The sequence below is a fragment of the Botrytis fragariae genome (assembly GCF_013461495.1).
Source record: "Botrytis fragariae strain BVB16 chromosome Unknown tig00000045, whole genome shotgun sequence".
Taxonomy (NCBI): domain Eukaryota; kingdom Fungi; phylum Ascomycota; class Leotiomycetes; order Helotiales; family Sclerotiniaceae; genus Botrytis; species Botrytis fragariae.
This window is the reverse complement of record NW_023500991.1, coordinates 532,019-559,803: the sequence shown is the minus strand read 5'-3', so window position 1 is coordinate 559,803 and position 27,785 is coordinate 532,019. Positions and strand designations below refer to the sequence as shown.

Sequence of the window (27,785 nt, the reverse complement as noted above, 5' to 3'; positions counted from 1 at the left end):
AATGTCATTTGTGTCTACAATGTGTAATTGGTTAAATATAATCCCGTATCTCAGAAACTAATAAGGTTAACGAATGGAAATATTGAATCTCTCATTTGCGTTTTTCGTCCCAGGTTATGTCGAATGTGAGAAGTATTATCTCGGCTGCCCCTCTAAAATGGCAGGTCAATCGGCGGGCTCTCCGAAAATAATAGCTAGACCTAGACGAAGCCTATCATTGTAGGAAGTGAGAGTTATCACATCCTTCCTTCGTATTGTGAGCCAAGTTAGCTGTCGTTACAGTCTTGTTGTTCCTGGGCGCTCTCACAGATATATAAAACTTTATTAGTAAAACTTTGGCTTAACGGATGCCTATTTAACCCGTATGCAGCAGTATGCTAAGTCGAATGTTGCAGGTGGCATTCAAGGCATCAGCAAATGCTTTGCAACCTACACAGCTCGTACGACCTGCCCTAGCAAGCCTACAGATATTGTGTTGAATGGTGTATTCAAACAATCCTTGTCGTTTAACACGAATTAAATTCCGCGCCAGTAAATCACATTAACCCTAGCGAATTCCTGCAAGAATCCTCTAATCCATGCTTCCTGATAACGAAGGAAGCTTTCCATCCAAATACTTTCAAATAGGAATAGCGACTAATTCATGTTCGGATTGAAGAGTGAATTATAGTATACGGCGCCCCCGTTACCAAATCCTGCTAATCGCTTTTGCCCCTGACCAATCTGCGTGTTTGATTATCCAGTTTGAATTTTCCCATCACATCTGATGGGCCGAGGAGCTGGAAATTGAAACAACTTGCAGCTGCAGAGGGCTTGCAATGGCGTTTTTGTATAGCAGGGTAGGTTGAACCGCCCGAATGTTAATTTACTAGTCGCGTCTCTTGGGTATCATTCACCTTCAATCGTTGTGCTTGTATAAAGTCGCTCGACCTCCCTCTTCTATTGATTGCCTCTCTTCTTCCCTATTCCCTCCTCGTCAATATCGATCCATTTTCTCAACCACAATAATGGAGAAGGAACACTACAACGTCGACGAGTCCTCGTCGCCTGACTATAATGGAAATCATGCTCGTGCCCAATTTGTAGACCCGTCTACCGGTCATGCAACAAAAGCTGCTGGTTTGCAAGAAGCTGGTGAGCTTTATGGAAACATTGAGACTGCTGAAGAATATGGTTACGTTACTCGAGGGTAAGGCTCACATATAATCCAATATTTCATGACCAACGAAATCTAACTGTAATTTCGCATGTAGATTGAAATCGAGACATATCCAATTTATTGCGCTTGGTGGTACCATTGGTACCGGTCTTTTCTTGGGTATTGGAAGTGCTCTCACACAAGCCGGTCCGCTCTCAATGCTTTTGGGTTATAGTATCACTGGTATTGCCATCTTTGCCATGATGCAGTGCTTGGGTGAGATGGCTACATGGTTACCTCTACCTGGAGCTATCCCACAATTCGCTGCTCGTTACGTTGATGATGCGCTCGGATTTGCCGTCGGATGGAATGTAAGTTGATTCACTGACTCTCGTGAAGCCGTTATGGAACCCCGCTGTTTAGCATTGAAACTACACAAGTCTATGATCATACCCTCGGGATTGATGTCATGAGCTTATGCTAACTTTGGTGATCAAATAGAACTGGTATTCTGCCGCAATTACCCTGTGTGCGGAAATCTCTGCTGCTGCTGTCGTCATTGACTACTGGCCGGGAGCAGTGCACATCAATGTCGCTGCTTGGATCAGTTTAATTATCGTTCTCGTCATTTGCCTTAACATTTTCGCTGTGTCCATCTACGGAGAGGCCGAGTTCATTTTCGCCAGTATCAAAATTGTTACAATTGTGGGACTATTGATTATGGCATTTATTGTAGATCTCGGAGGAAACCCTAAGCATGATCGTCTTGGTTTCCGTTACTGGAAACACGGACAATTCATGTTGCAATACGACTCCACTGGAGATACAGGTCGATTCCTTGGTCTCTTCTCAACTCTCGTCAATGCCGCCTTCTCGTATGGTGGTGTTGAGTTGGTCGCTGTAGCCGCAGGTGAAGCCGAAAATCCACGCAAGAATATTCCAAAGGCTGTCCGCAGAGTTTTCTGGAGAATTTTATTCTTTTATGTCCTTGGTTCATTGGCTATTGGTGTTCTTGTTTCCTCCAGCGATACACATTTGCTCAAGGCTCAAGATGAAGGTGCCGCTGGTGCTGCTCGATCTCCATGGGTTATTGGTATCCAGAATGCCGGTATTCCAGTGTTACCATCGATTATCAATGCAGTTATCTTAACTTCCGCCACTTCATCCGCCAATGCATTTTTGTATACCGGATCTCGTTACTTGTTCGCCCTTGCTCAGAACAAACAAGCCCCAAGATTCCTTCTCCGATGCAGCAAAGCAGGTGTTCCATACTGGGCTGTTTTGTGCACAGCTTCAATCTCGCTCATCACATTTTTGTCGGTTGGTTCCGGTGGTGCCTCAACAGCTTTTACATGGTTTCAAAATTTGACCACCATTGCATCCCTTTTCACCTGGTGCTCTATTTGTGTCGCCTACATTAAATTCCATAGCGCTTTGGCAGCCCAAGGTGTCGATAGAAACACTCTCGTCTTCAAGAGTAAATTCCAGCCATACACGGCCTGGATCTCTCTGGCTTTCTTCGTCATGATCATTCTCTTCAATGGATTTGATGTCTTTGTTGGCGAGAACCACTCTCACTGGAATGTTACCAGTAAGTATTTGCACTGAAATCTGTGAGACTCGTCCTAACTTTTGTAGATTTCCTCACCGCATACATCGGAATTCCAATCTTCTTTTTGCTTTACGGATTCTGGAAGGTTTTCAAGCGCACCAAGTGGATCCAATCAGCTGATGCCGATATCTACACTGGTAAGGCAGCCTTGGATGCAGAGGATGACCAATGGCCAGATTTGGAACCAAGAAACATTTTTGAGAAGATCTGGTTCTGGATTGCGTAGAGGAGGATTCGTACGTGGTTTGCTTTACACTTCGTGTACTTTGTTTGATGGATCATATACCCATTTGGGCTGGGATCTCATTCGTTAAGATCTAGCTACATACCCTAAAGATATCCTGGTAATTAAGGAAAACTTTTGAATTCAGATCCCTATTACTTTTGATACGTGAGATGTCGATTTTGTGGTGGCGTGTAATTGATGAGGTTTGATAATAGAAACGTTTCTGGTCCGGTAATGTATTTTGAGGTCCCGGATTTTTTCATCGTTGTATCCATCAATCATCTTCTCAGTCAAAATTTTAGAGGAGTTTTGTTGTTGATATGTCGAAGAAATGAATGATGTTATCAAGTTCTTTGGTGTGAGAGAAGGGTGTGATAAAGATCTCGCGTCAAAATGCGTGAAGGAGTTCACATCAACGACTTTACGTGAAGCAACATTATATTATCAGCCTTCAGAAGTGTAAGTCAGAATCATCCTCTTCCATTTTACAAGAAAACTTACTTATGCTCTGTAGAAAAATCAATCCAATTCTCAATCGTACATGGTCTTACGTGCTGAACGAGCCGTCCAAGTGTTGGTTGCTGCAAACAGACGACCGATGATCTCCAAACACTATCATTTCGACATCCCCGACTCCATTTTCAGATCATCAATTCAATTGAAATGTCATCAATCATGAAGTCCCAGAAGAATCACATATTCAGAACAGATAAAACCATCAACAAAAACAAACAAAAAGATCTCTCAAACTCAAAAGAAAGAAGCAACTTCTTCCCAAAAAGCTCATCTTAGTCATTCTCAACATTTAGTGGGTCCCGGCATGCGGCACGCCCTTCAACGACAACCAACTCCGCAGTAATTCCCCATCTCCAATTTTTCTAAACAGGAAGTGGATTTCTTTACATGATAGTTTCTTTTAGTATAGGATTTTGTGATCAATCATGAAGAACATATACGAGAGAAGTTGAAATAAGGTTTAGAGGATGTGATGGATGTTTCTACCTGGGACCCCATGCAGTCAGAAAGTATGCAAATTCGAGGCTAGATGCACATACCACAAGATGGCAAACTACAAGAGTAACCTGATTCTCTTAGCGGCGGAGTTCCATACTTTCTGATCGCATGAGGTGATGGAGGGATCCAGGTAGGCTGACGATCTTATGTCCACTTGTTAATCACAATTGAGACTTGGCAGGAAGTGGCTAGTGAAGATAGATGCTGGTATTCAATAGAGATACTGGGTTTCTGTTGGTTTCCCATTGTGATGTATAGGCATAGACACTTACATGCGAAGACGAAATGAGGTGTTTGGCCTTCTATGAGTCAGAGCTAAATCCGAGGATATCGAATAATGATATATCATATCATAACGATGAACACACATTGAACACTGAGGTCACTACAATTGGGAAGTCACCGTCCAAAAATCATATAAAACCACATCGAATCAGACCAGAAAATACGCAATGCATGAGATCAACGCCTAGAATTCCGAATATCTATCTACCAGTACCTACTATCGAGCCACCAAGCAGTCTAGTGAATGAATCATCTATTCCATTCTTCCGTCCCAAAAACACTGACACGGAAGACAGGAGTTATGGACCCGCCAATTCCTGATACCTATCCGTGAAATTCTCCATTAACCCGTGCAGAAATCCAAATAAACAAACCAACACACCAATAAGAAAGAGGGGAATCATTAAAAGCAAATAAACCAATCCTATCCAGTAATCCACACCAAAAAGCTCACCATCAAGCCTATTCCGTCCCGTCCAAATCCCCAAAATACCTAAACGATAACAACCGAGGAACTCTCCTCGCTATCCTTCTGACTGGCAGTTTCCTGTTCCTGTTCTACTTCTTCTTTGGTGCTAACTGCGACCTCAACTTCCACTTCTACTTTGACGGTAGAACCGGTAGTAGAATCATCGACTTTAATTTCGTTAGTTTTCTTAGTCTCGCCTTCTACTTCCTGAATTGCAGTTCCGGATTTCGTTTCGTCAGTCTCTGTCTCAGTGGTCGGTGTTTCTTCGATTTTTCCGCTTTCATCTTTCTTTTCCACTTCCTTGCCCTCCTCCTTTCCCTCTTCAGCGATCGGATCCCCCTTCTCCACAATCGGACTATCCACCGCCGCTTCCACCGCCTGATCTGCCGCATCAGCCGCCGAATCATCCACATCCAATTTCTTCTCTCCAATCTCCATTGGATCCTCTTCCTCTTCCTCATCACTACTAATCTCTTCTCCCATGATATCTCTCTTCTTCTTTTTCTTCTGTGGTTCCTCCCATTTTCTCTCCCTCTTGACTTGTACTGTCACAGCACTCTCCTTACTGTAAACTCTGAGACCCACTACCAAAACAGCATTCCAAGGATCCTTCTCGAACTCATCTTCTTGTTCATCCTCGCCTTTGATTGGTGAAGGGGGAGGAGCTGCTTTAGCTTCAGTTTCAAGCACGTCGTCTAGAACGCCGACGGTTATGTCAGAGATGTCGGAACAAATCGATTCAAGATCAGAGTCATCATCGTCGTCAATGGGGGCTTTGAGTGGAATTGGAATTGATAGGTTTGTAAGAGCAGGCGCTGATTGTGGGGTGACTGTGGTTGATTTGACATCTACGTTTATGGCCTTGACTTGGATCACTTTGTCGTCGCTTGACTTAGTTCCCGTCAATGTATTGGCTGGTTCACTCGTGGACGTTGAGTTTCCAGGCGCCTCTGACGTTGGTCTAGATATTGTCGCCGGCTTCTCATTCTCTGATGATTTATCAGATGAGGCATCACTAGTCGAGATGTTCTCACCATCTTTAGATTCAATCTCGATGGATTTGATGTCCACAACCTTCTCGTCGGTCTTTGAATCTTTATCACTATCGTTCTTTGCAGTTCGCTCTGCAATGACCTTGGCAATATCTTCAGCTGTTTTTTTGGCCTCTTCCTCAACAGCCTTTAAAGCTCCCTCTTTAGCTGCCTTCTTGGCTTTCTTAGTCTTTGCCTTCGCCATACGCTTAATTTTCTGTTCTTGAAGTTTCCGTTTTTCTTTATTATCATTATGAACCCTCTTCTTCTTTTCCTTCATCAATCGCTCCTTTACTTCTTTTCTCGCCTTGTTTTTTCTCTTCTCCTCGGCTTCCTTTCTAGCTTTCTTTTCCTCGGGAGTCTCTCTGACAACCCCCTTAGCATGAGCTAGATCGTAAGATAGACCAATTCGAGAAAGCTTATCACGACGTCTTTTCGCATTGTTACGAACAACATCTTCGACTGGTAAAGAACTACCATCTTTGAAAGCTTTAACTTTCATCAATACGTCGTATTCGCCGGCTGGAAGTTCCAACTCGGCAGTGACGGATCGACGCATCCAGTAGTTACCATGACTTCGAACAATGTAATCTTCTTCGCCAGCTTTGTGGATACGGAAAGACAATTCAAACCGGTATTGTCCTTCGAGTCCACAGAAGTAACGGCCATCGAGTTGAGAGAGAACAATCATAACAGGTGCTGCGTTATCGAGAGTGAAAGAGAATTTTGTATCATGATAATTGACAGTCCATGGAACTTCCATAGACGCCCATGACTGAGTGACTTTCCATTCGTCGGTGAATAATCTTGTACGATCAAATGTTTGAAACTTTTTGAGAAGATCGTCGTATGACATCCAGAATGAACCATCGTCTCCGAAGCGATGCTCGAGTTTTTTCATCCATTCTGGTGTCCATTCTTTGCTTCCATCACCTACCACAAGTTAATACAAACACAACTTGCATGACTGAGAAATTTAACTTACTCCATGCACCCTTCCATTCACCTTCACCCCAGGGATTTCTCAACAAGACAAGTCGTTGGCCATCAATCTCCACAGCTCGTAGAATCGAATATGCATGGCCTTCATAGATACCTTTTCTATTACCACGACCCCAGAAGATACCGGCAGCACAACCAAAAAGGAAGTCTTTATTGACCTTGAGCAATTCTTCTTTCCAGAAATATTCCTTATCAAGAATATCTGTGCTGAAAACTTCGGTTGTGACACCACCAGTAAGATCCTCGAGTCCTTCACCAGTATGACCTCCTTCAATAGCTGCGTAATCCTATGATTTGTCAGTGTATGAATTATGAATTCTTGATAGATAGACTTACTCCATGAGCTTTTGCATATGCCTTCTCAAGCAACGGCAACCAAGTTTCATTTGGATCTTCACACTGCGCGAAATACAACGCACCAGAGTTGCTCTGATAAATCTTGCGGTAATCCTCTTCAGAATTGATACGCTGGCGATCTTCGATGAGATTACGTTCAATCCAACTTTCATCATAATCAGGTTTCGTCAAATAAAGTTTGTCATCAATGATTTCTGATCTCCACTCTCCATCACGATGGAAGACAAATCCATAAACACCAATCTCCTCATCTCTTGCAACACAGACTTTTTCAATCAAGCCAGGCTTATTTCCCAATGTGCAGAGAGCTGCCATGAACCAACAATCGCCATCACGGCCCTGTCTAATATCATTTGCGCTTGCTTGGTTGACGTAGAATTGAGGATTGTCAAATATGTCCCCGACTCTTTTGACAGATCCAGGATGGAATGTTGGTGTTAATTTTTCACTTGTGTTCTCGAGCATTTGCAGGCAATCGCCTTTGCCCCACTTCAAATCAAACTCGATATCGAAATGTGGATCGCGATATTTTTGATTTACTCGACGACATTCTTTGACAATCTTTGCAACTTTTGCTTTGCAAAGTGCTGCCGCTTCTTCATATGATGCAACGGCATTTTTGCCTCTTGTGACTGGTTTGGATGCCCTCTGACCGGCTTTTGTTGTGTAAAGGTTCTTGGGCAGAACAGTAGATGCTAAATTCGAAACGCAAATCAGTATGTGTATTAGGGATTTGAGAGTGGATGCTTCACGACGTACCTTTTCCTGGTGTCTTGCTCTTAAATTTGGCCCAGAATTCATCTATGGCATCTTGAGGGGATATGTGCTTGGTCTTCTTCACATCTGGTGCTGGAACGAAAACAATATTTCCTCCTGGTCCTTGTTTAAGAACCATTTGAGACTCGTCGTCGGAAGAGTCATCGTCGCTAGAGCCACAGGAAGGGGGTGGACGCGGTAAAGGTGAAGCCATCTTGTTGAATCTCTTGTTGAGCTTGCCCAGCCCGGGGGATGGTGGTACAGCCATATTTAAGTTCCCAAGATCAGCTACTTACCGATTGTACGATACTTCTGTACAACCGATGGGCTCGTTCGATATTCAGGGGCTCGTTCGATTGAATATACAGTGAATAATGAAGATAAAACGATTTACAAAATATCAACGAGATGATGAGAAAGAATTCGAGAAATAACAGAGTTAAAGGCAGAACTTCCTTATATCATATTACAGAGTCTCATCAACCCCACCTGCAATTCGAACTGCCCAACCGCTGTTGGCGCTTACCTCCCATGTTCAGCGGCTGAGGATTTTCTGGGTCTCACAGCGCGACAATGACTGATTGAATCTTACGTAGCTCGATAATACCAATCATCTCCGAATACATTGCATGGCGTATCGGTAGGCATACAATGATTGTGATAAGATATCCAATCTGTGAAGAGTGGCTGATGTCGACACTCGTCCGAGGTTGAGCAAAGGGCCAGGATTACTTGGACACATGACTAATCATTGTAAGCACAAAGCCTCATTGCCTCACCGAGTATTCGGAGGCCCAAAAACTACCAATATTTGGATAAATAGAAGTTGTGGCCTAGATACTGCCACAATGTATGACTCTTATGGCAAAATGGAATAAGAGGATATACTTTTGATGATGTAGGTACATCAGATCAACGGTTGACGACAAGGGCTGGCCGTTCGTTAGTAAACAGTGGGGTTCGCATGGACCTCCTAAATCTAGATCAACCATGAGTTGTCCAAGCATCAAGACATCAGGATCTTCAGAGATTACCACATGACATTTATCACACATGTATGTCACTGTCGATAACAAGTATCGGTACGTAGATACATAATGAAGGAATTTCCTAACTATTAGATCGAAGTTAAGCTATCACAATGTTTCATTCTCTCATCCCATTTTTAACATTTCTACCCGCTGCAATCGCGACAATTGCTCCTTCAGGGCCGTATCAGCGACCACTAAAACTTACCAACAACCAACATCAAAATTTCATCGCCTCATCTATTTTTGCCCCTTACAAAAATGGGATCTTAGGATTAGAGGAACCGGTTGCATTAAGACCAACATTTGAATGGCGGACTTTTGAGGAAGAGGATGTAATATCCAACTCAGGTGGAACATTTGCCCATCTACCTGCCGTGGACTGTTTTGATCCCGAGAATGATGGAACATTCGATGTGGCAATTGTAGGCCACCCATTTGATCTAGGAGTCACATATAGACCCGGTGCAAGATTTGGTCCGAATGCTGCACGGCAAGGGGCCAAAAGGATGTCTCCGGGTTTTGGGTGGAGGCAAGTTTGGCCATTCAAATAGGCTATCAGGACAAAAACTCTGACTATCATTAGTATTGAAAATAATGTGAATCCTTTCCGCGACTGGGCCACTGTGGTCGATTGTGGAGACATTTCGAATACGCCATTTGATAAGCATTTGGCTTTGAAACAACTCGAGAATGGCATGAAATCAATCAACTCGCGAAGTCCAAAGAATGATACCGATGGCAAGGCTATACGGGCCATTAGCATAGGCGGTGATCATACCATTAGTAAGTCTCCTTGATCATGGATGGCTTGAATGCTCTTGGATATTGAACTGTGTTCAGCATTACCTATTCTCCGAGCTCTCCACTCAACATGGGGACGTGTTGCTGTTTTACACTTTGACTCCCATCTTGATACATGGGATCCGGTACAGCTCGGTGGTGGACTATCAAAATACACCGATGTCAACCATGGAACCATGTTACACATTGCTCATGAGGAAGGACTTTTGTCAAATCATAGCAATATGCATCTAGGAACACGATGTCCGCTTCAAGATCAACATTTTGATTTGAACAACGATCTAAGATGCGGGTTTACATATATTCGAGCAAGAGAAATTGATAAGCTTGGCATCAAAGAGGTGGTTCGAAAGATTGTTGAACGCGTTGGTGATGAGTATGTGTATTTGAGTGTAGATATTGATGTATTGGACCCAGCCTATGCACCTGCAACTGGAACAATCGAACCTGGTGGATGGACAACAAGAGAGGTATTTCTCCCAACCCCGATAGATAATTTTACATGGGCTAACATTCATAACACAGCTGTTGCAAATCATCGGTGGGCTATCAGAAGCAGGCTTGAAGATTGTGGGATCAGATGTCGTGGAATTCACTCCAATCTATGACAATTCAGCTGAGACTACTGGCATTGCTGTTGGAGAGATCATTTATGAGATCCTTCAATGGATGGTAAATGTCCCGGTAACACCTAGAAAGTCGGCATAGCTCACAGCTCTCTCAAAACTAAGCAGGCAGGCTAAAGACAACAATGAGACCAAAATCGAGCTGGATAGACAGTAGCATTTATCAACGAAGTAATAGATCCTATGTTCATTATCCTAAACGCAGTGATAAAAATATGGGTTCTCCTCCGAACAATTCATATCTGAAATCCAAATGGGCCAAAAGCAAACTAAACCTTAAACTGTACTAGCGCTGGGATTATCGATAACTCCACCAATGAAACGGCACGATCCGAGAGCTTCTCGAATAACCCCACTAAAAGTAGTGACGACATTCCGGGAAAGAGCTCAAGCTTCTCTCTCGTCCAATGAAAAGCTCCGAATTACCATGCAGTTTACTCCTCCAATACAATCGATCGAGAATGAAGAATCGACGACATCATCATACCACATTCGCAGCCATAAGTACGCCATGACTACAAAATAGATTAACATCTCCCCACCTCTGTGAATCCTCTCTTATGCTTCCTCTTTCATATCTGAATCATCTGCCATCTCTTCTCTTTCATGTACGCTCTCAAATCCTCTGTACCCAAGAACTTAAGACATCTTAGTCGACAAGCTTTATTCTCCCGCTCTTTAGTTCCCCACGTTCCACATAGCAACTTCGCAAAGCATTTCACAACCACACAAATAACAATGGCACAAGAGTATAAGCTCAAGGATCTCAGTTCCTTGGATTTGAAGCCTGGAGAGAAGAAAGAAATTGAAGTAGAAGGTGTAGAAGGAGGAAAGGTCTTATTGTGCAATGTTGGTGGAAAGGTTACGGCTATAGGCAATAAGTGTACACATTATGGTGCTCCATTGGTCAACGGTGTTTTGACTGGAGACGGTCGTATTACATGCCCATGGCACGGAGGTATATCTTCATGATCTTGGAGATGTAAATGGAAATATGCTAACTTTTCATTGACAGCTTGTTTCAATGCCAGCAATGGAGATATCGAAAATGCCCCTGCTCTCGATGCCCTCCCTTCGTTCGAGTTGTCCGAAAAGAATGGTTCGGTATATGTTACAGGAGAAGAAGAGACAATCAAGGGTAGCCGCAGAAAACCAAATATCAGAATTACCGGAGGAATCGGGTCAGAAAAGGTAGTAATTGTTGGCGGTGGAAGTGGTGCTCTCAGTACGCTTGAAGCACTTCGCGAAGCCGGCTTCAAAGGATCAATTACCATGATCGGCAACGAAGGATACTTACCAATCGATAGAACAAAATTGTCTAAAGCTCTCATTGATGATGCATCAAAAATTGCTTTGAGGGATGAAGCTTGGTTCAAAGACGGATCAATCACAACTGTCAATGATACTGTCACTAGTGTTGACTTCTCGGGAAAGAAGGTAGCGACGAAGAATGGTAGCTCGTAAGTGTACCTATTCTCATGATTTTTACGAGTTTGCATCTGAGTCGTCAATCTTACAACACTCATCCGAGATAATGGAACGAGGCCTACACGCACTCCATTGTTCAAACGATACTGACACGCCCAATCTCTAGTTTCCCTTATACGAAGTTGGTTTTGGCTTCTGGTGGATCTCCAAAGAGTTTGCCTTTGCCTGGCTTCAAAGAGCTGGGTAATATCTTTCTCCTCCGTAATATTCATCATGTGAAAGGCATCGTGGCGGCTATTGGGGAGAAGAATAAGAAGATTGTCATCATTGGAAGCTCATTTATCGGAATGGAAGTTGCGAATGCTACAGCTAAGGATAATGATGTTACGGTTGTTGGCATGGAATCTGCACCACTTGAGAGAGTTATGGGTGCTGAAGTCGGTAGAATCTTCCAAAAGGCCTTAGAAGGAAATGGTGTTAAGTTCCATATGGAAGCTGGTGTTGAAAAGGCCGTACCTTCGAAGTCGGATTCTTCTAAAGTTGGAGGTGTACAATTGAAGGACGGTACGACCCTTCAAGCAGATTTGGTGATCCTAGGGACAGGTATCAGTCCTGCAACGGAATACTTGAAAGACAACAAATCAGTTGAACTTCGTGAAGATGGTTCATTGGCAACTGATGAAAACTTCATCGTTTCGGGTCTTAAAGATGTTTACGCTATTGGTGATATCGCAGCTTATCCATATAATGGTCCTGGTGGCGAAGGAAGTTTAGCCCGAATTGAGCACTGGAATGTGGCACAAAACTCAGGAAGAAGTGTTGCCACACATATCAACAACCCCTCCGCAAAGCCTAAATCATTCATTCCAATTTTCTGGTCAGCACTCGGCTCACAACTCAGGTATTGTGGTAATACTATCAATGGTTGGGATGATCTCGTATTGCAGGGTGAGCCAGAGAAAGCGAAGTTTGTGGCTTATTATTGCAAAGGAGAGACTGTCGTCGCTGTTGGTACTATGCAATTTGATCCAATCATGACACAGGCGTCAGAGTTGATGAGAAGAGGAAAGATGCCAAGCAAGAGTGAATTAAAAAAGGGACTTAAGCTTGAGAGCGTTGATATTCCTGCTGAGGTTAAGATATAAGACTCCGTGTATACGGTACGGGCGAACATTGGAGAATGGATGGGGGATTGGGAAACATCGGGACATGAACAATTAGTAATGTGCTTAATGATTATGAAACAGAATACAATAATGGAGAAATCAAAGCAACTATTTTCAGAAAGTCGATCTTGTGAACTCTTCATATGTAGTTCATCCTCTTCAGTTCTGTACATTGTAGTGCCCTTATCCCAGGTCACTCATTTCTCCACATTCATATCTTGTACAAGAGGTAAATTCAGTTGACGCGATGAAGAATCGGCATTGCTTGTACAGCCAGGTCTACCTTCTGCAGCTCTGCTGCCTCGCTCTTTTGTGCCAGATTGATCGATGTCACCGTGAAGAAGTATGAGGAAGCGGCACGGTTATCTTTTCAAAAATAATGATGCATTGCTTTCATATTGATGCTTTAAGCTAACAAACACCAATCATACCATAATACTATATACATTATCTTCAATCCCAGTACATACCAACCAAGCACACGGATCAGTCCATGCATATCAGTCAAAATGAGGAAAATTCTCCATCACTGTCGCAATAAACGCATCTGGGGGTAAAAAACACAAACTTCTGAAAATCTCCACCATCAAAAAACACCTCGCCAACGCATATAAGAAGAACAAGGGAGCCGCACCCCACGCCAATTTTCTAGGTGTCGCAATTCTTCGAAAATCGCCACAACATATCATGCCGCAGTAGGGAATCAGCGTGTAGATGAGTACGAACACCGTGCACCAGATACTGGTAGACCACCAGAGAGTCTGTTCGAGATGAGTGGGGAAGATGAAGTTCCATGCTGCAACGTGGATGCATCCGAAAACTATACTACCGAATTCGAAACCGATGAGCCAGGCTTCTTCTTCATCGGAGGAGGGATAGATGGTATCGTTTGGAATTGGGTCGCCAGATGTGAGGGGTGCAGAGGGATTGTTGAGAATTATGTTAAGCATGGATGCACGATCGAGATCTTTGTTCATGAATTCCAGGAGGGCAGTAGGAATGGGTCCATCGTAGGAGAGAATTGTGAAGGGGATTGAAACGCCTTTGGGTTTGCTCCAGTTGAGAATGTAGATTAGGAATGCGCAGGTGGAGAAGGCGATGACCGCGAGCTCGAGTTGTGCGATTACTAGGCCGTTGATTGCTCGTACGATGATCTGGGCGACGATCCAGAGGAATTGGGTGGATGCGATGATGCGTATAAGAGTGTCGTTTTTGCTTTTGTCATTGATCTCATCGAGTGTGATGTTGGGAAGTCGAATATGCTCGCATCGTCGAAGTGAGAGTATTTGTTGAGCGGTCAGATGGTACGGATTAGGATAATCGATAGGGGTATCAGCTGCAACACCCGAATCCGAAACGTTAACTCGGATTGAGACGTCGTTTGCATCCGAAGATATGCATCCTATAGATGATTCCATCAATGGAGTAGAAACCTCGGTCGAAAGTGGGCGTGGTGTCTGGCCGGCGAAAATGTCAAGAGCAATGCTGGGCTTAGCTTCGATGTCGTTATTTTCACTTGATTGTGGATAACTTCGAATTACAAAACCGCCCATGTTTGCGAACAAAGTATGAGTTAATGTCCACTCGACATCATCGTCAGCAGCCCAAGCTTTGAATTTTTCAAGCTGCTTTCGTGCAACATCGAGATCACTCCAAGCTTTGGCAAGCAGGATCTCTGGAGCGAGAATGGTTGCTATCATCCATTTAAGACTCGATGCGAAGCGTCCGATTCTCCATTTTATGTCATCTTTCAAACCAGAGTCCCGATTTACCCGTTGTTGGGGTACGTTGAGATGCTGAATTGCCCATGTGCAGATGACGATTGTGAACAGACATGTCCAGAGAATATTGAGAGTTCCTCGACTGTTGGGTGGTGAAATATAATTAGTTGATTTTGCTGGAATTGCACAAGTTGTATCGAATGTTGTGTACGCATTTGTGATTACTGCGTAGCTGAAGAGACTGTAGATTACCATAAGGGAAAACATGGTACCACTTTTGGCTTTTCGTATACACAGAGTGAAAAGAAATAAAGAGAGAGTAGGAAATATCAATAACACGATGCAGTTAAGAGAAGGTGAGCATCATATCCCTATGGGAAAGAACGACCAGGCACAGGGGAGACTTTAGAACCAAATTTTATGTATCGTCACTTCGTCTTCAGCCATTACTCGACAAGATTGCAAAATTGATAGCTCGATGGCGACTTCCCAACATGAACATACAAAAACGTACAGGAGCACTATCTTCAATTTTTTCTTCGGATATCGATGTCAACTTCAAGCTTCCACACATAGTCAACAGCAAATAATGGCAAGCACATGGAGCACTAGCAACTCAAAAACTTGATAGCTTTTCACGAATAACATTTTTGTCTTCATAACTTCAGAAGGGAGACTCTCTGTTTGAACTCGAGACGATAATTAGGGGGAAACAATTAGCATATTTTCGGATAGTATAAGCGATGCGAACTATGATTCATGAGCACTTGGCTTCGTAAATGCCAAGGATTTCCTTGATATTCTGTTGCAGAAGTGTTCGAGGAAAATACCCAACAGGCACGGGGAATGCCCATCGAAATACTCGCTGATAATAGCCGATTTGCAACAACCACACAGGCGCCGTCACTGCAGCATGACTTCGAAGAAACCCTTTTTGAAAGTAATTTGTGAAATCCCCTACGAAGCCATCTACTGTGCCTTTATTTGCTCTATTTGTTCTTGCCTCAAAGCTTTCAACACTCACATACCGATAAACTTGAGCCTACAATTTAAACAGAGATGAACTTGAAAACGACAACCAAGCCCCAAAATCACCCCACTATTGATTGCATGTGATAATCACATGACAATTCTTGCTATCAAAGTTCCGGCTTAATTTCGCGAGACTTCTAGCTTTATCAAGAGAATGTTTGACCAATCATCTAGTTAATGTTATCTCATAAAATCTTCGTTAGCTGACTCTCCACCGCGGTCGATTTTCCGGCCAATTCACCAATCATAATAAAGGGGTTATCAACGAAGATATTTGGGGGTGGTACAAAGAACTGAATGACCATCACCAATCTCAACACTCAAAGATCTTAGAACGAGCACTTATGATCAAAGCATGGATTTTGTATGAAAGTTCATATGGAAGTTCATACTGGACATATTAATGCTTTTATGGAGAGTTCCATGGAAGCATAAATCAGACAATTTTGGGGTGAATCTAAAGGTGCACAAACACGTGGTCGGGTATATCTTCATTTCCCCCTTTGATTTTGGTCAGTGATTTAAAATCTTATATATTGCTCTTCAATATCCTTTTGACAATTGAAATATTCAAGTGAATACTTTCTACTACTCATCATTGATCTCTTATCTTTGAATCCACTGCGAATACCCGTTTAGCAGGAGTGAGAGGTCATGTCCTTGCTGTGGCCGGAATGCCTTCCGGCCACGAAGAACAAGATAAAAAGGACAGAAATTTCGCACTTTTTGTTGAACTTTTCTTTGTCTTTTAACAACACAACTTCTACGAAACTTCAAGAACTCCTAAACCACCTTTTTCCACCGATTTATACCACATTTTACTTCATCACAACCCTCTTATTCATCTTCTAAACTCATTTTCATCATGGGTTCAATTACTCCCACCTCTCTCCCACACTTCGAGGTCCTTAGGGATACCAAGCCAGAAGACAACTCATTGCCAGCCTTCATGGTATCAACAACCAGAGGTTTCCTTCCACGTACTGAACCTATAATCGCTCTTCCCTCCGAGTTCGATGCTCTAGAATCTATCCTTCAACGCATGCCTATCAAGACTCTTGATGGCAAGCCAGGTCTTCTAGCTACTTTCACCCTTGGAGAGACAGTTCTCAACGAGCTTCCAGATCTTACTAACGCTATCAATAAGTATCAAGATAACTTACCACTTATGAATGCTCTTTATCGCGACTACAGCTTCTTAGCTAGTGCGTACCTTTTGGAACCTTGTCATGAGAGATTCCTTAAAGGTGAAGAGTATGGATTAGGAAGACAAACTTTACCTAGGGTTATTAGTTTGCCTATCAGTAGATGTGCTGAGCTGTATGTATATTTCTCACCATTGTTTCACTCTTCATGATCACCCATGATCATTACCTTCAGTTCACTGACAACTATCTACCTTCCAACCTTATCTCATCAAATACTAATCTCATTCGCCTATAGTGCTGGTTTTAAACCTTTTATGGAGTATGCTGGCTCTTATGCTCTTTATAACTATCGTCTTGAGGATCCAGCTAAAGGCTACACATACGATAACTTCCGCCTCATCCGTGCCTTTGAACATGGTCTTGATCACACTTCCAGTGAAGCTGGCTTTGTTCTCGTCCATGTAGATATGGTTTCTAACTCTGGACCATTGGTTGATGGTGTTGTCAGTGCTTTAGAAGCAGTTGAGAAGCATGATCGAGATTCTTTCGAGGGAGGCATGAGAAAGGTTTTGGGAGCTATGACTAAAGTTAATGCTGTCATGGATGGTATGTTTCCTACTTCTTCTTCCTTCCCCCTTTTGCATTCTTAAATCTTAGACGACTGAAATTGACACGTCATGAGGCATGTGGCAGAAATCGAAGCCTGGTGATTACACCTCTTTCAGAACATTCATCTTTGGTATTACCAGCCAATCTATGTTTCCACATGGTGTTATTTACGAAGGTGTTTCTGAGGAACCCTTGAGTTTCCGTGGTGAATCTGGTGCTAATGATTCTATGGTATATTCTCCCTTCCTTTCTCTGCTGAAATTCTTCAACAAAGTCCGTGGTCTAACTAAATCCAGATTCCACTCATGGATAACCTCCTAAACATTCCTATGCCAACTACTCCTTTAACCTCAATCCTCAAAGACTTCCGTTCATACCGTCCAGGAAACCACCGTCAATTTCTCGAACACATTCAAAACGCCTCCTTGGCTGTTGATCTCAAATCCTTTGCTCTCTCTTCTCCTACATCCACTGCTCTCTATCTCCTCTGCATGGACCAAGTTCGTGATTTCAGATGGCGTCATTGGTGTTTCACTCGTGAATACATTCTTAAGAAAACCGCGCATCCAGTTGCAACAGGTGGTTCTCCAATCGTTACTTGGTTGCCCAATCAACTCGGTGCCGTGTTGAGTGAAATGACGAGAATCTGGAAGGAAATCGGTAACGACGGTGAGGGAATGGGCGAGGAGAAAGAACACGTGAAGGATGTTATGGAGGCAGTCATTAGACAGAAGGAGCAGTTGGAGAAAGAAGTTGAGAAGTATTGTAAGGAGAGGGGTGTTAATACTGCTGCATCTTCTGCTTAGGCTGGTTCATTCTTTTAGGGACGATGGCTGAAGTGATTAGTCGTGTGGCTAGGATAGATTCGATTCGAGATGCATTGCATTGCATACTAGATTGCATGTGCGAGTCTGGAAGTTGAGCTTTGAATTTTCTATTCACAGCGGGCGAGATTGCACAAAGGGATTGAAAAAGTTGCAAATCTTATGGCCACGCTTAGGTTTTATGGAAAATTATTGGGAGGATTTTTACTTTACCTTTCCTTAGTAGGGAATTGCCTGGATTTCGCAGCTTGATTCCAAATACAACGATCAATTTAATAACTTAAATGACTACGGGACTCTTTTTCTTCCTGCATGATATCCTCCATTGATGATTCTTGATAGGAAAGTCCTGGAATCTGAACATGTTGGGGTTTTATACGGATCTCGATCGATTTCCAAGCCTAGCTACTTACTTGTATATAGCATGAAGTCATGCATAGGTCTACCAACAATACAATTGATTACAGCATCCAGACTGTCCAGATCCACAACGCCTTCGGGAAAACAAAAAAGTATTTTTGCTAAAAATCCTCCCAGGCCCATGCCCTCTCTAGAAAGTACTTCGTCAAGGACTCTCACACTTCTTCTTCAAATCCATATTAAATTCCTCAAATTGGCCTTTGATAGGTTTTCCCAAAAGCCAAGGCTGCATCAAGAAAGAAATACCTCCAGAGTATTCTTCCATCTGTGTGAATATCGTGCCTCCAGGATGACTCTTACTCGGTTCAACAAGGAAAGAATGGAGACCGGAGACAGTCATAACAGGTGGGCCTTGCCATGCAAATTTGTTTGGAGAGTTTTCCTATTCCGGAATCAGAAATCAATAAAGTTTTTGACTAGGTCCTTATTGCTTTGAAAATTTTTCCGAAGAAGCAGTTTGTATATTTGGATATTTGGGAATTTGGATGTACTCACGGTAATAATAGAATCGAACTCGAAATCTTTCATAACGCAATGAAGTTTTTTGCCGACGGCAAAGGGATTATTGGTGTCTAGTGGTGTGATACTCTTCACAAATCCAGTATGCCATTCACTGATATTAGGAAAATCGAGGAGCTGAATATCCGAGAATTAGAAATTATGTTTTGTCTGTAACAGAGCTAACACCACTTACCACTCTTCGAACACTCTCTGGTGAGGCATGGATTTCGATTTGTGTTGTAATCATCTTGATTGCTATGGACGGAGAATAATTTTGGGGATAAGCAGTAGATGTCTTTTATGCTGAGGAAGAAGACTAAGTATTGATTCCAATATATAATTCGGACGTAAATTGATACCTCGGCTGTTATATGATGCTGCTGCTAGTTTTACCTGTGCCTTGTATATATGCGGCGCAGTTCAGTGAGAATCACAAATCCCACTGTTGACAAGCACAGTCAGCTTTTGATCGTTGGCGAGAGTATCAGCATACCCGCTTTGCCGCTAGGACGATTGTATTTCTTAATGTTCAATGCCAAGAATTGGCATATTCCTGTTGCGCTTCGCCATTTTCGATATTGCAACCCAGAAACGACTGTTTTGCAAAAGTCGTATAGTCCATGGACTGACTGAAAGTACATCAAACAGAGGCATGGTGTTTTCGACCACGAATACAAACCATGGCTTGTAAAGTTTTGTCTTTTAGCTGATAATTGAGAAGACATAGTGACGACCGACATAGTGACGACCAACGTAGTGCGTTCTATCAGGGTTAGAATCGAGGTTCAAATATTCCAGAACTTTGAATGAACGAGTAAAGAGTTTATGAAGGCGCTTGCCAATACCGATATCTATTTTATTGATGGCGATGAATAAATCAAACCATATTAAACACGATTGCTTCGTCGGAGTCAATAGCACGAATATGGCTGTTACATATGCCAACCAATTTCACTCATGACCAAGTCCAACAATACCGCAACCAGTCATTCATGAGATTTTTGTGGTTGAAACAGTTGATGAATTGAGGACCGAAGTTATCGGAAGTTGCCGGAAGTTCCGTCGCTCCAAAAGATTGCGAATTTCATTTGAGCCAATCTCGCAATATCTCAAGTACAACTACCAACAAGAATCCAACGATTCAATGGATGTTGTAATCGAGAATAGCGAATCCAACATCGTACCGAAAATCCAGAAATTTGCCGCATAACTGCAGGCTCGGAAGGCTGATTACTTCCTTGAGAGTACTTGTAATATATAGTACCTGAAAAATGATTCATGTCTCCTCATTGAGAATCCTGAAGTCCCAAATATATTGGCTTCTGATTCTCTCGAAGTCGCCTCATACCGAGAACTGGTGAACCCAATACGACAAGTTTGAGCTATTAAGGTAAACTTTGGTGGGGGGGGGGGGGCTAGTGTAGTTTTGTGTACTTGTATAAGAATGGAATCCCAGATGTTAGTATTGTCGCCATGGATAGCTCAGTAGCCACCAACGAAAATTCTCCCGACCCAGAATTCCAAGACAAATACCCAAAACCCCGAAAACCGGATGAAGAGAAGTTTGAATCTGGCCAGAAAAGGGAAGAAGATATCAACTTCACTAAAGATGAGACAACGCCGGTCACTTCGGATACTGCTTTCACTGCTATTGAGCAACCAGCCTGTGAGCTCAATGGCTTTCTGTGGGCTCTCGTTGTCGCAGCCATTATCTCACCATTCTTTCTCTTCGTACTTGATAACACCATTGTCGCTGATGTCCAACCAAAAGTTGTGGAAACACTGGGAGAAATTGCGAAGCTACCATGGATGTCGGTAGCTTTTGCCTTGGGTGCTGTTAGTGTCAATTTAATATGGTATGTGCAAGATTTTATCTCTTCGAAGTAATGGATATTGAGTTTTGACCGTTGTCCGACAATCCAGGGGGCTAAAGCATATGGACAATTCAATTCGAAATGGCTCTTTATTAGCTCCATTTCTGTATTCAAAATTGGCATTTGTAATATACAATGCAACGTCAACAATGAATACTTTAATGACTGGCCACACAATATATGGCCTAAGTAGATCGGGAATTTATTTCGAATATATGAATATTCTCTCTATTCTTATACCGAACAAGAAATACTGGCATATCTTAGTCTAGTAGGTCTGACGTGGGGATTAGGTACGGTGTAAGTATCATATCCGAGATACATGGCGACCACTTGACTAAGTCTATCTAGTTTAGGTCCAATTATCGGCGATGCTTTTACAGACAGTGGTGCAACTTGGAGATGGTCCTTTGATTTGAATACTTGTGTAGGAGGATCAAGAGGACCTGTATATATACTCCTTTTACCCTCCCACGATCCTAGGCCAGGAGTCAGTATCAAAACTCGACTTCGAGAGATTTGATCTCTTAGGCGTCTTGTTGATCATGGGAGTTTTCCTATCGGGTATAATGGCAATTTCGTTCGGGGGCGTCATATATCCTTGGAGAAGTGAATAAATCATCGGACTATTCGTTTGTTCTGGTGTTCTCTGGATATTGTTTGCAGTTCAACAACTTCAATGCATCACGACTGATGAAACACGTCGTTTATTCCCCTTCGAATTACTGAAATCGTACGAGATAGTATTATTATTTATCCTCACGCAACTACAATCAGTTCTTGCTTTCCTCCGATCTTTTTCATTCCGATCTTCTTCCAATTCGTTGAGAACAACTCTGCTCTGGAGGCAGCTGTGCGACTACTGCCATTATCGATGAATGCGAAGAAAATACGAGAGATGGCTTGTTGGGAGCAATTGCATCACTTGTGGACCAAAATAATTCTTCTGGTACATATGGTATAAAACTCTTAATTATTAGCCGACCTTTGTTGTAGCGTTAATATACATTAGCACACAAAAGCATCGAGCATACTCTATCAATTAGGAATCTCAACTCGAACAATGAAAGCGATCTTCATTTAGTTGTACGGATACGAATTGATACTATAATAAGAAGAACGCAATGCCGCCCTAAAATAAGAAAGTTTCTGGAACATACTTTATATTCACGAGTTGATCAAATATTCCTCTGGGTGACTACAATTCTCCATATCCTAGAGAGAACATACCTTGCCTCCCAAAATGACTTTCAGCGAATCGTTAACAAACTCCCAAGGGGCTTGACAGCTACTTACGAACGCTTTCTACTTAGCATTCACTCGGAGTATCAGAACATATCAAATAAGCTACTGCATTTGATTGTTGGTAGTATGCGCTCACTTTCGCTAGACGAACTTCGAAATTTACTGGCTATCCAGCCCCACTATCGAAATATGGATCAAGTCGAGGAGGAGTGCCAGCATAATATTAACGAAACCATCCAGGGAATACTAGGTCCATTGGTACGAATATCTGATGACAAAGTAACCCTTGTGCACCAGTCTGCCAAGGAATTCTTGCAAAACCTTTGGACTTGGAAGGATAATCCTTCATCTCAAGTGTTCGGCGTTGAAATCGAGAAAGCCAACTCTCTATTGACTGAAGCAACGATGTCATATCTTCTATTGAATGATTTTGCGGTCGATAAGTTCGCGTATGCGACTGATGTCGGCTCACCTGGGAGTGCACAACCTGAGGACAAGGACACTGTCTGGGACGCATTCGAACTAGAAGAAGATATTACTCTCCCAGAAGTTGAATATACAAGCTACCATACATACCAGGATATCGCTGCTGCTCATACTCTTTTCAATTACTCTGCTCGATATTGGTCAGAGCACTATTCGAGATCAGGATCAGCAAAGATAGGTGCTTTTAAGTCTGCCTTCAGTCTACTGAACATGCGTCAGAATTGTTCTAAGAATTGGTTTCATTACTTTTGGTTCTTTTCAGAACCAGGTTGTTTATACCCTTCCAAATTTGATACATTGATTGCCGCATGCTACTTTGGTCACGTCGAAATACTGGGTGCGTCATTGGCAAGAGATTATAAGCACGATCAAACTATCACAGAGACAGCTATGTATTAGGTATCTAGAAAGGGCAACCTAGAGATTGTTGATGCTCTAAGAACTCGTATTTGGCACAGCATGACTGTCTCAATAGCATTACATCCTCTGATTGTCGCAGCTCGATTTGGATGCCTGGAAGTTGTAAAACTGCTTCTCAATCTTGATAAGATAGATCCAAATGTACAAGGCATTGGGGGCTGAGACTCATTGTCACTTGCGGCTAGCAATGGTCATATTGATATCGTCAAAACATTACTTGAAGACTCTCGCGTAAAATTGGTCGTTCAAGATGTAAACAAATGGACATCATTCTTTTGGGCCGTTGGTAGCAAGCACTTAGATATCGTGCAGTTCTCGCGAAACCCCGAGACAGATGTTAATCATGTTGACAAAAGAGGGCGGAACGTACTCTCTTGGGCGGCTGAAAGTGGTGAAATCCAAATTGTCACACGTTTATTGACGATAGATCGACTGCATTGTCAGAATCAAGATTTCTCTGGACGAGATGCCTTATCGTGGGCTGCTGCTGCTGGGTATCTAGAGGTAATTAAACTTTTACTCGAGAGTGGAAAACTAAAAATATCTGGTAGGAGACTTGGTCATATTTTGTGTCCCCATATCGCTGAAATACCTATACAATATCTATGGGTATATCACTATGGTCGATATAATAGTCAGCATGTGATAGTCTAGATGGAATTAATCGATTCAAGTGGAGAATAAGAGTGTCGTTGCAAACCTTGAAGAACATGCAGCTTATCGAAGTGGCTTTGCCAACTTCAGCAGGACCAACAACTCGAGTTGACCGGGCGAATGACCGGTCGGATGACCAGTAACCATATCAGTCACTGGCGGAAAGTGATACGACCAGATGCTCAAGATTTATCTCCCATATTCGTTTTATTTAAACATGTATAGATTCAAAAGAGGGTCTACAAAATATAATCTGATACAAAGTTTCCCAAGATTATATATGACCTATAGCCGAAGTGCTTCAATTACGTTAATGGTGGTAGCATGTGTAAATGCTCTTTCATCGCACCAGGGATCAAGGCAAAGTTTGTGATATGGGTTAGCCCTCTGCGCGAGCTTCAATTCGACCTGGAGCAAGTCCCGATGAAGAAAATCACGTGGTCAAATTTTCCAGTCTAGAGTTTCTGATTTGAGGATTGTAGTGAATTATATAGTGAATCTCGAAAGGAAAGAATAATGCCACTAATTCTTCGCTTCACATTGGAATTGAGTTTCGAAAGGATCATTACTTGAAAGTATAGTGAACTATATCAAATGCTCCTTTTGGGTAATAGTAAAGCAGTCAAGTACAGAAGGAAACGATTGAAAAAAGGTAGTCTGTTCATCTTGAATAAACAGTTCTTTTGTGGATTGCAAGCCCACTCAGAGCTTTTGCAACTGGAACCTTTCCAATGGTAAGTTCGCATTGGGTAGATGAGGGAAATGGCAGTGGCCCTATTGAGCTTCAAGAGAATTGAAGATGAAAGCCCTTTGCGCGGGACATATCAAGACAGGGGAGAGGCTGGAAGTAGGTGGTCTTTTGCGTTAGTGATGAATAACTTCCCTTTTGTAAGTGTCTCCTCATCAAAAAAGTATATAGTCAGACTGCCAGAAGGTACAGTGAAGGGGGCTGAATAGCCTTATAGCATTTAATTGAAAGAAGCTCTTTCAATGAATGGCTCAAAAGCCTTATCAAATAAAACTGGAATATGAGGGCCATAACTACGTTGCTCAGTGTGGTGATTACTCGGTTGAGTCTGAGAATTGCAGTCATTTTTTCTAAAGATCATTTAATTTAGTACAAAATCCGAAGAATCTTAAATACACAACGATCAAGCGTGCATTCAAAGAGGGAAGGAGACAGATTGCAAATCAATGTATGGCTTATTTTTCGTTTCTGGAACTGCGTGTATCTTGATACTTTCACGCGCGAGGCTTTTGACCATCTCTTTCCTTCCACTTGTGGCATATACATAAAATGATAAACAAATAATCTTGAAGCGGAAGTAACGACATATTATTTCTCTTCCCTGATACTAAATAAGCATCTGGAAAGTGCGAAGATGGATCAAACAGAGTAATAAATCGAATTCCTCTTTTACAGGATCCCCCAGGCCTGAGCATAAACATCAGTGACAACTTTGTTCGACTTCAATTCAGAGATCATCAACTTTTCGTTGAATTAAAATAACGATATGGCATAGATTTTGAAGAGAACTCTATTCTATGTATGTGTTTCTAGCCAATCACTCCCCTTGTCAAATTGAATTCTGAAACGTACAGATATCTCTCTCATTGTTTGAATGCTAATAACTTTGGCTGCTGAATAGTCTCAGTTCAAAAATATGGGTGATCTTGTAGTTCCTACAGATTTTGATGGACTACGTACTCACAATATCTGGGAAGAAAATCAGACCAATCTTCAAAAGATCCGTCCATTTATCTCCGCGGTCGACCTTACTATTCCATCCGGGCCCTCAGAAGACTTGCAATCACATGAATTTGACGCGGCCAAAATCTACGGGCGGATAACCATTCCTATTCTAGCTCAAAATGCTACTTTTACAGAGAACAATAGCAATTGGAACGCATTGGAGGTATTCGCGCCAACTCTCGAAAAGTTTCTTTGTGTGGCTTCCAAAGTATTGAAGGACGATCTGGAGGAAAATTTTCCAACACCTCAAGGCAGACCCCGAAATGACTATAAAGCTGCTCTTGAGATTTGCCAGCGTGCTCTACCTGCTGATCAAGGTGGAATGCCTTTAGTGACGAAATACGTAGTGTTAATTGCTTTTCTCATGTTCGGATATCGGCAAATATCTCGATGGGAAACCCTTGGGAGAAACTCAAACCAGATACAGATACCGGAGCTTGTGGACCTTGGGTCGTGATAGTTCCATGGGGTCAATGGAATGTCCTTGGTGATTGGCTGTATGGGGGAAGAATGGCTACTCCCCATGACAAGAATCAGGGCTTGTATCCCGGCAGTTCATTCCAGGTGCGGAAAGAAATGTATGTTTATAATACCCCATTTTCCCCGATTCCGGGTAGCGAAAGGTATCAATTCGAATTCTTCATGCCGCATCTTCCCGAACATAACGGAGAGCGTTATGAAAATATAGCTGAATCTAGCAAGGAAGTAGAAAGAGAATGCCCCCCGATGAGGGATCCTGACAAATTCGGAGGTATCACCCACTATTCTGCGACGGCGTGCCCACGATGTTTTCCTTTTGCTTCAAGTTTCCCGCGGAATCTTTCAATAAATGGGGTAGCAGAAGGAGGCTCCTGGCTCGGCTTTTATCTCTAGAGACATACGCGCCGGGCTGGAAAAAACAAGGATATAAGTAGAAATTAGACTATAAATCAAAACTAAAAGAGAAGGAGCATGGCGTTGAAATTCTTGTATTCTTCTTTTCCTGTCTGCTGATTGTAAATGACTTGATGGATCTTACCAAAAGTACCAAATGATGATTACCCTCGAAAGCTGGTTTGGCACAAATACGATAGACGGCTTTGGTTGAGGGAAATAGAGTCGTCCAATTCTTACCAAGGTGGGCTTTCGTAGCTCCAATATTTAATTGATACCCAAAAGGACTGGGTAGTTGGAGGACGCCCGAAATTTAGTCGTTCGTTACAATAGTTCTTGGATTTGTGGAAAATTGCATGGCCAACGGATGCTCTCAGGACTTTTCGACGATATTGATAGGACATCGGTATCTTGGTAGGAAATTAAATTCGTAGCAAATAACTCTTTACTATTGATATTCTTTATTTCAAAACAATCCGAAATAATGAATACGAAATGTCAAATTTTGAAGCATTCATGTTCTGGAGAACAATGTGATCTGCCATTCAAAACTTTGATCACGGTCATGTCCACTGTGTGTATATCTTGGGCCAAATAAGAAAATGAAATAAAATGAAATGAAATGAAATGGAGATGGACGTGGAGACATAGGTTTCTCATATATCAACACGAAGATTTATCAACCGAGGAGCATTTTTTCTAATAACTCTATTCACCCCTTTACCCACCGACAAAACAGATTAAGGAGCGCATTGCTTAATGCGGTGTGCTGTCGATATATCAAATTCAGAAAGGATTCCACACGTGTAAAAATACAACTCAACCTATGGATCATCCACTCGTATTGACCTGAGTAAAGCAGGTTACGATCAAAGCGTCAGGCCATAGACAAAAATCCAGTTACATTATCAGGTACGAAGAAAAGGTCAGGCGAGTGTCGGAAGATTGCAAGCGAAGCGGTACAAAATGTGCCAACAATAGGTTACATACATCATTTTTCCAAGAATACGGGCCAGCAGCACTTTTTGACAAGTTGACCCCTAATTGCCAAGCACGTTGAATAACGCATCGTTCAATTAGACTTTCCACAAACTGGGTTTTACCCCACCAAAAAATACGGGAGTGGAGTGAGTGAGGCAAAAAGGGGCTATGCGGTGCGGCTAGTGGGTTTTATTTAGGTAAATTGTGTCACTTATTCTCCTAACAACTAGAACATTTCCTTCTCCTCGTAAAAGGATTATTCATCATTTGTGCGCGTAGAATTAGTTCTTCGATCGAGGCTA

The 27,785-nt window shown here is 42.4% G+C and overlaps 10 protein-coding genes across 10 annotated transcripts; 7 read left to right on the top strand and 3 right to left on the bottom strand.

Moving 5' to 3' along the window:
- Positions 1 to 1,007: 1,007 nt before the first annotated feature.
- Positions 1,008 to 2,976, top strand: Bfra_003375 (putative amino acid transporter protein; the record flags this gene model as incomplete). Its single annotated transcript, XM_037333781.1, has 4 exons — positions 1,008 to 1,189; positions 1,254 to 1,509; positions 1,640 to 2,729; positions 2,777 to 2,976. The coding sequence occupies 4 exons, from the start codon at positions 1,008 to 1,010 to the stop codon at positions 2,974 to 2,976; spliced, it is 1,728 nt and encodes a 575-aa protein (XP_037193868.1).
- Positions 2,977 to 4,768: 1,792 nt separating this feature from the next.
- On the bottom strand, positions 4,769 to 8,158 carry Bfra_003373 (putative calpain family cysteine protease protein; the record flags this gene model as incomplete). The annotated part of the gene is made up of 4 exons (XM_037333780.1): positions 4,769 to 6,708; positions 6,761 to 7,064; positions 7,114 to 7,829; positions 7,894 to 8,158. The coding sequence occupies 4 exons, from the start codon at positions 8,156 to 8,158 to the stop codon at positions 4,769 to 4,771; spliced, it is 3,225 nt and encodes a 1,074-aa protein (XP_037193867.1).
- An 873-nt stretch (positions 8,159 to 9,031) lies between these two features.
- On the top strand, positions 9,032 to 10,430 carry Bfra_003372 (putative arginase family protein; the record flags this gene model as incomplete). The annotated part of the gene is made up of 4 exons (XM_037333779.1): positions 9,032 to 9,450; positions 9,505 to 9,704; positions 9,762 to 10,192; positions 10,248 to 10,430. The coding sequence occupies 4 exons, from the start codon at positions 9,032 to 9,034 to the stop codon at positions 10,428 to 10,430; spliced, it is 1,233 nt and encodes a 410-aa protein (XP_037193866.1).
- A 524-nt stretch (positions 10,431 to 10,954) lies between these two features.
- On the top strand, positions 10,955 to 12,921 carry Bfra_003370 (putative monodehydroascorbate reductase protein; the record flags this gene model as incomplete). Its single annotated transcript, XM_037333778.1, has 3 exons — positions 10,955 to 11,306; positions 11,364 to 11,808; positions 11,943 to 12,921. The coding sequence occupies 3 exons, from the start codon at positions 10,955 to 10,957 to the stop codon at positions 12,919 to 12,921; spliced, it is 1,776 nt and encodes a 591-aa protein (XP_037193865.1).
- A 521-nt stretch (positions 12,922 to 13,442) lies between these two features.
- Bfra_003369 (uncharacterized protein) lies at positions 13,443 to 14,930 on the bottom strand (the record flags this gene model as incomplete). The annotated part of the gene is made up of 1 exon (XM_037333777.1): positions 13,443 to 14,930. The coding sequence occupies one exon, from the start codon at positions 14,928 to 14,930 to the stop codon at positions 13,443 to 13,445; it is 1,488 nt and encodes a 495-aa protein (XP_037193864.1).
- Positions 14,931 to 16,560: 1,630 nt separating this feature from the next.
- On the top strand, positions 16,561 to 18,258 carry Bfra_003368 (putative indoleamine -dioxygenase family protein; the record flags this gene model as incomplete). Its single annotated transcript, XM_037333776.1, has 4 exons — positions 16,561 to 17,015; positions 17,139 to 17,449; positions 17,526 to 17,683; positions 17,749 to 18,258. The coding sequence occupies 4 exons, from the start codon at positions 16,561 to 16,563 to the stop codon at positions 18,256 to 18,258; spliced, it is 1,434 nt and encodes a 477-aa protein (XP_037193863.1).
- Positions 18,259 to 18,841: 583 nt separating this feature from the next.
- Bfra_003367 (uncharacterized protein) lies at positions 18,842 to 19,444 on the bottom strand (the record flags this gene model as incomplete). The annotated part of the gene is made up of 3 exons (XM_037333775.1): positions 18,842 to 19,078; positions 19,192 to 19,332; positions 19,391 to 19,444. 3 exons carry the CDS (start codon positions 19,442 to 19,444, stop codon positions 18,842 to 18,844), a joined length of 432 nt encoding a protein of 143 aa, XP_037193862.1.
- A 1,226-nt stretch (positions 19,445 to 20,670) lies between these two features.
- On the top strand, positions 20,671 to 21,594 carry Bfra_003366 (putative mfs drug efflux protein; the record flags this gene model as incomplete). The annotated part of the gene is made up of 3 exons (XM_037333774.1): positions 20,671 to 21,053; positions 21,339 to 21,371; positions 21,423 to 21,594. The coding sequence occupies 3 exons, from the start codon at positions 20,671 to 20,673 to the stop codon at positions 21,592 to 21,594; spliced, it is 588 nt and encodes a 195-aa protein (XP_037193861.1).
- A 351-nt stretch (positions 21,595 to 21,945) lies between these two features.
- Bfra_003365 (putative ankyrin repeat protein) lies at positions 21,946 to 23,876 on the top strand (the record flags this gene model as incomplete). Its single annotated transcript, XM_037333773.1, is given in 6 exon segments — positions 21,946 to 22,020; positions 22,052 to 22,068; positions 22,118 to 23,194; positions 23,210 to 23,324; positions 23,356 to 23,363; positions 23,408 to 23,876. The coding sequence occupies 6 exon segments, from the start codon at positions 21,946 to 21,948 to the stop codon at positions 23,874 to 23,876; spliced, it is 1,761 nt and encodes a 586-aa protein (XP_037193860.1).
- A 1,664-nt stretch (positions 23,877 to 25,540) lies between these two features.
- Positions 25,541 to 26,086, top strand: Bfra_003364 (uncharacterized protein; the record flags this gene model as incomplete). The annotated part of the gene is made up of 1 exon (XM_037333772.1): positions 25,541 to 26,086. One exon carries the CDS (start codon positions 25,541 to 25,543, stop codon positions 26,084 to 26,086), a length of 546 nt encoding a protein of 181 aa, XP_037193859.1.
- Between the last annotated feature and the right edge of the window lie 1,699 nt (positions 26,087 to 27,785).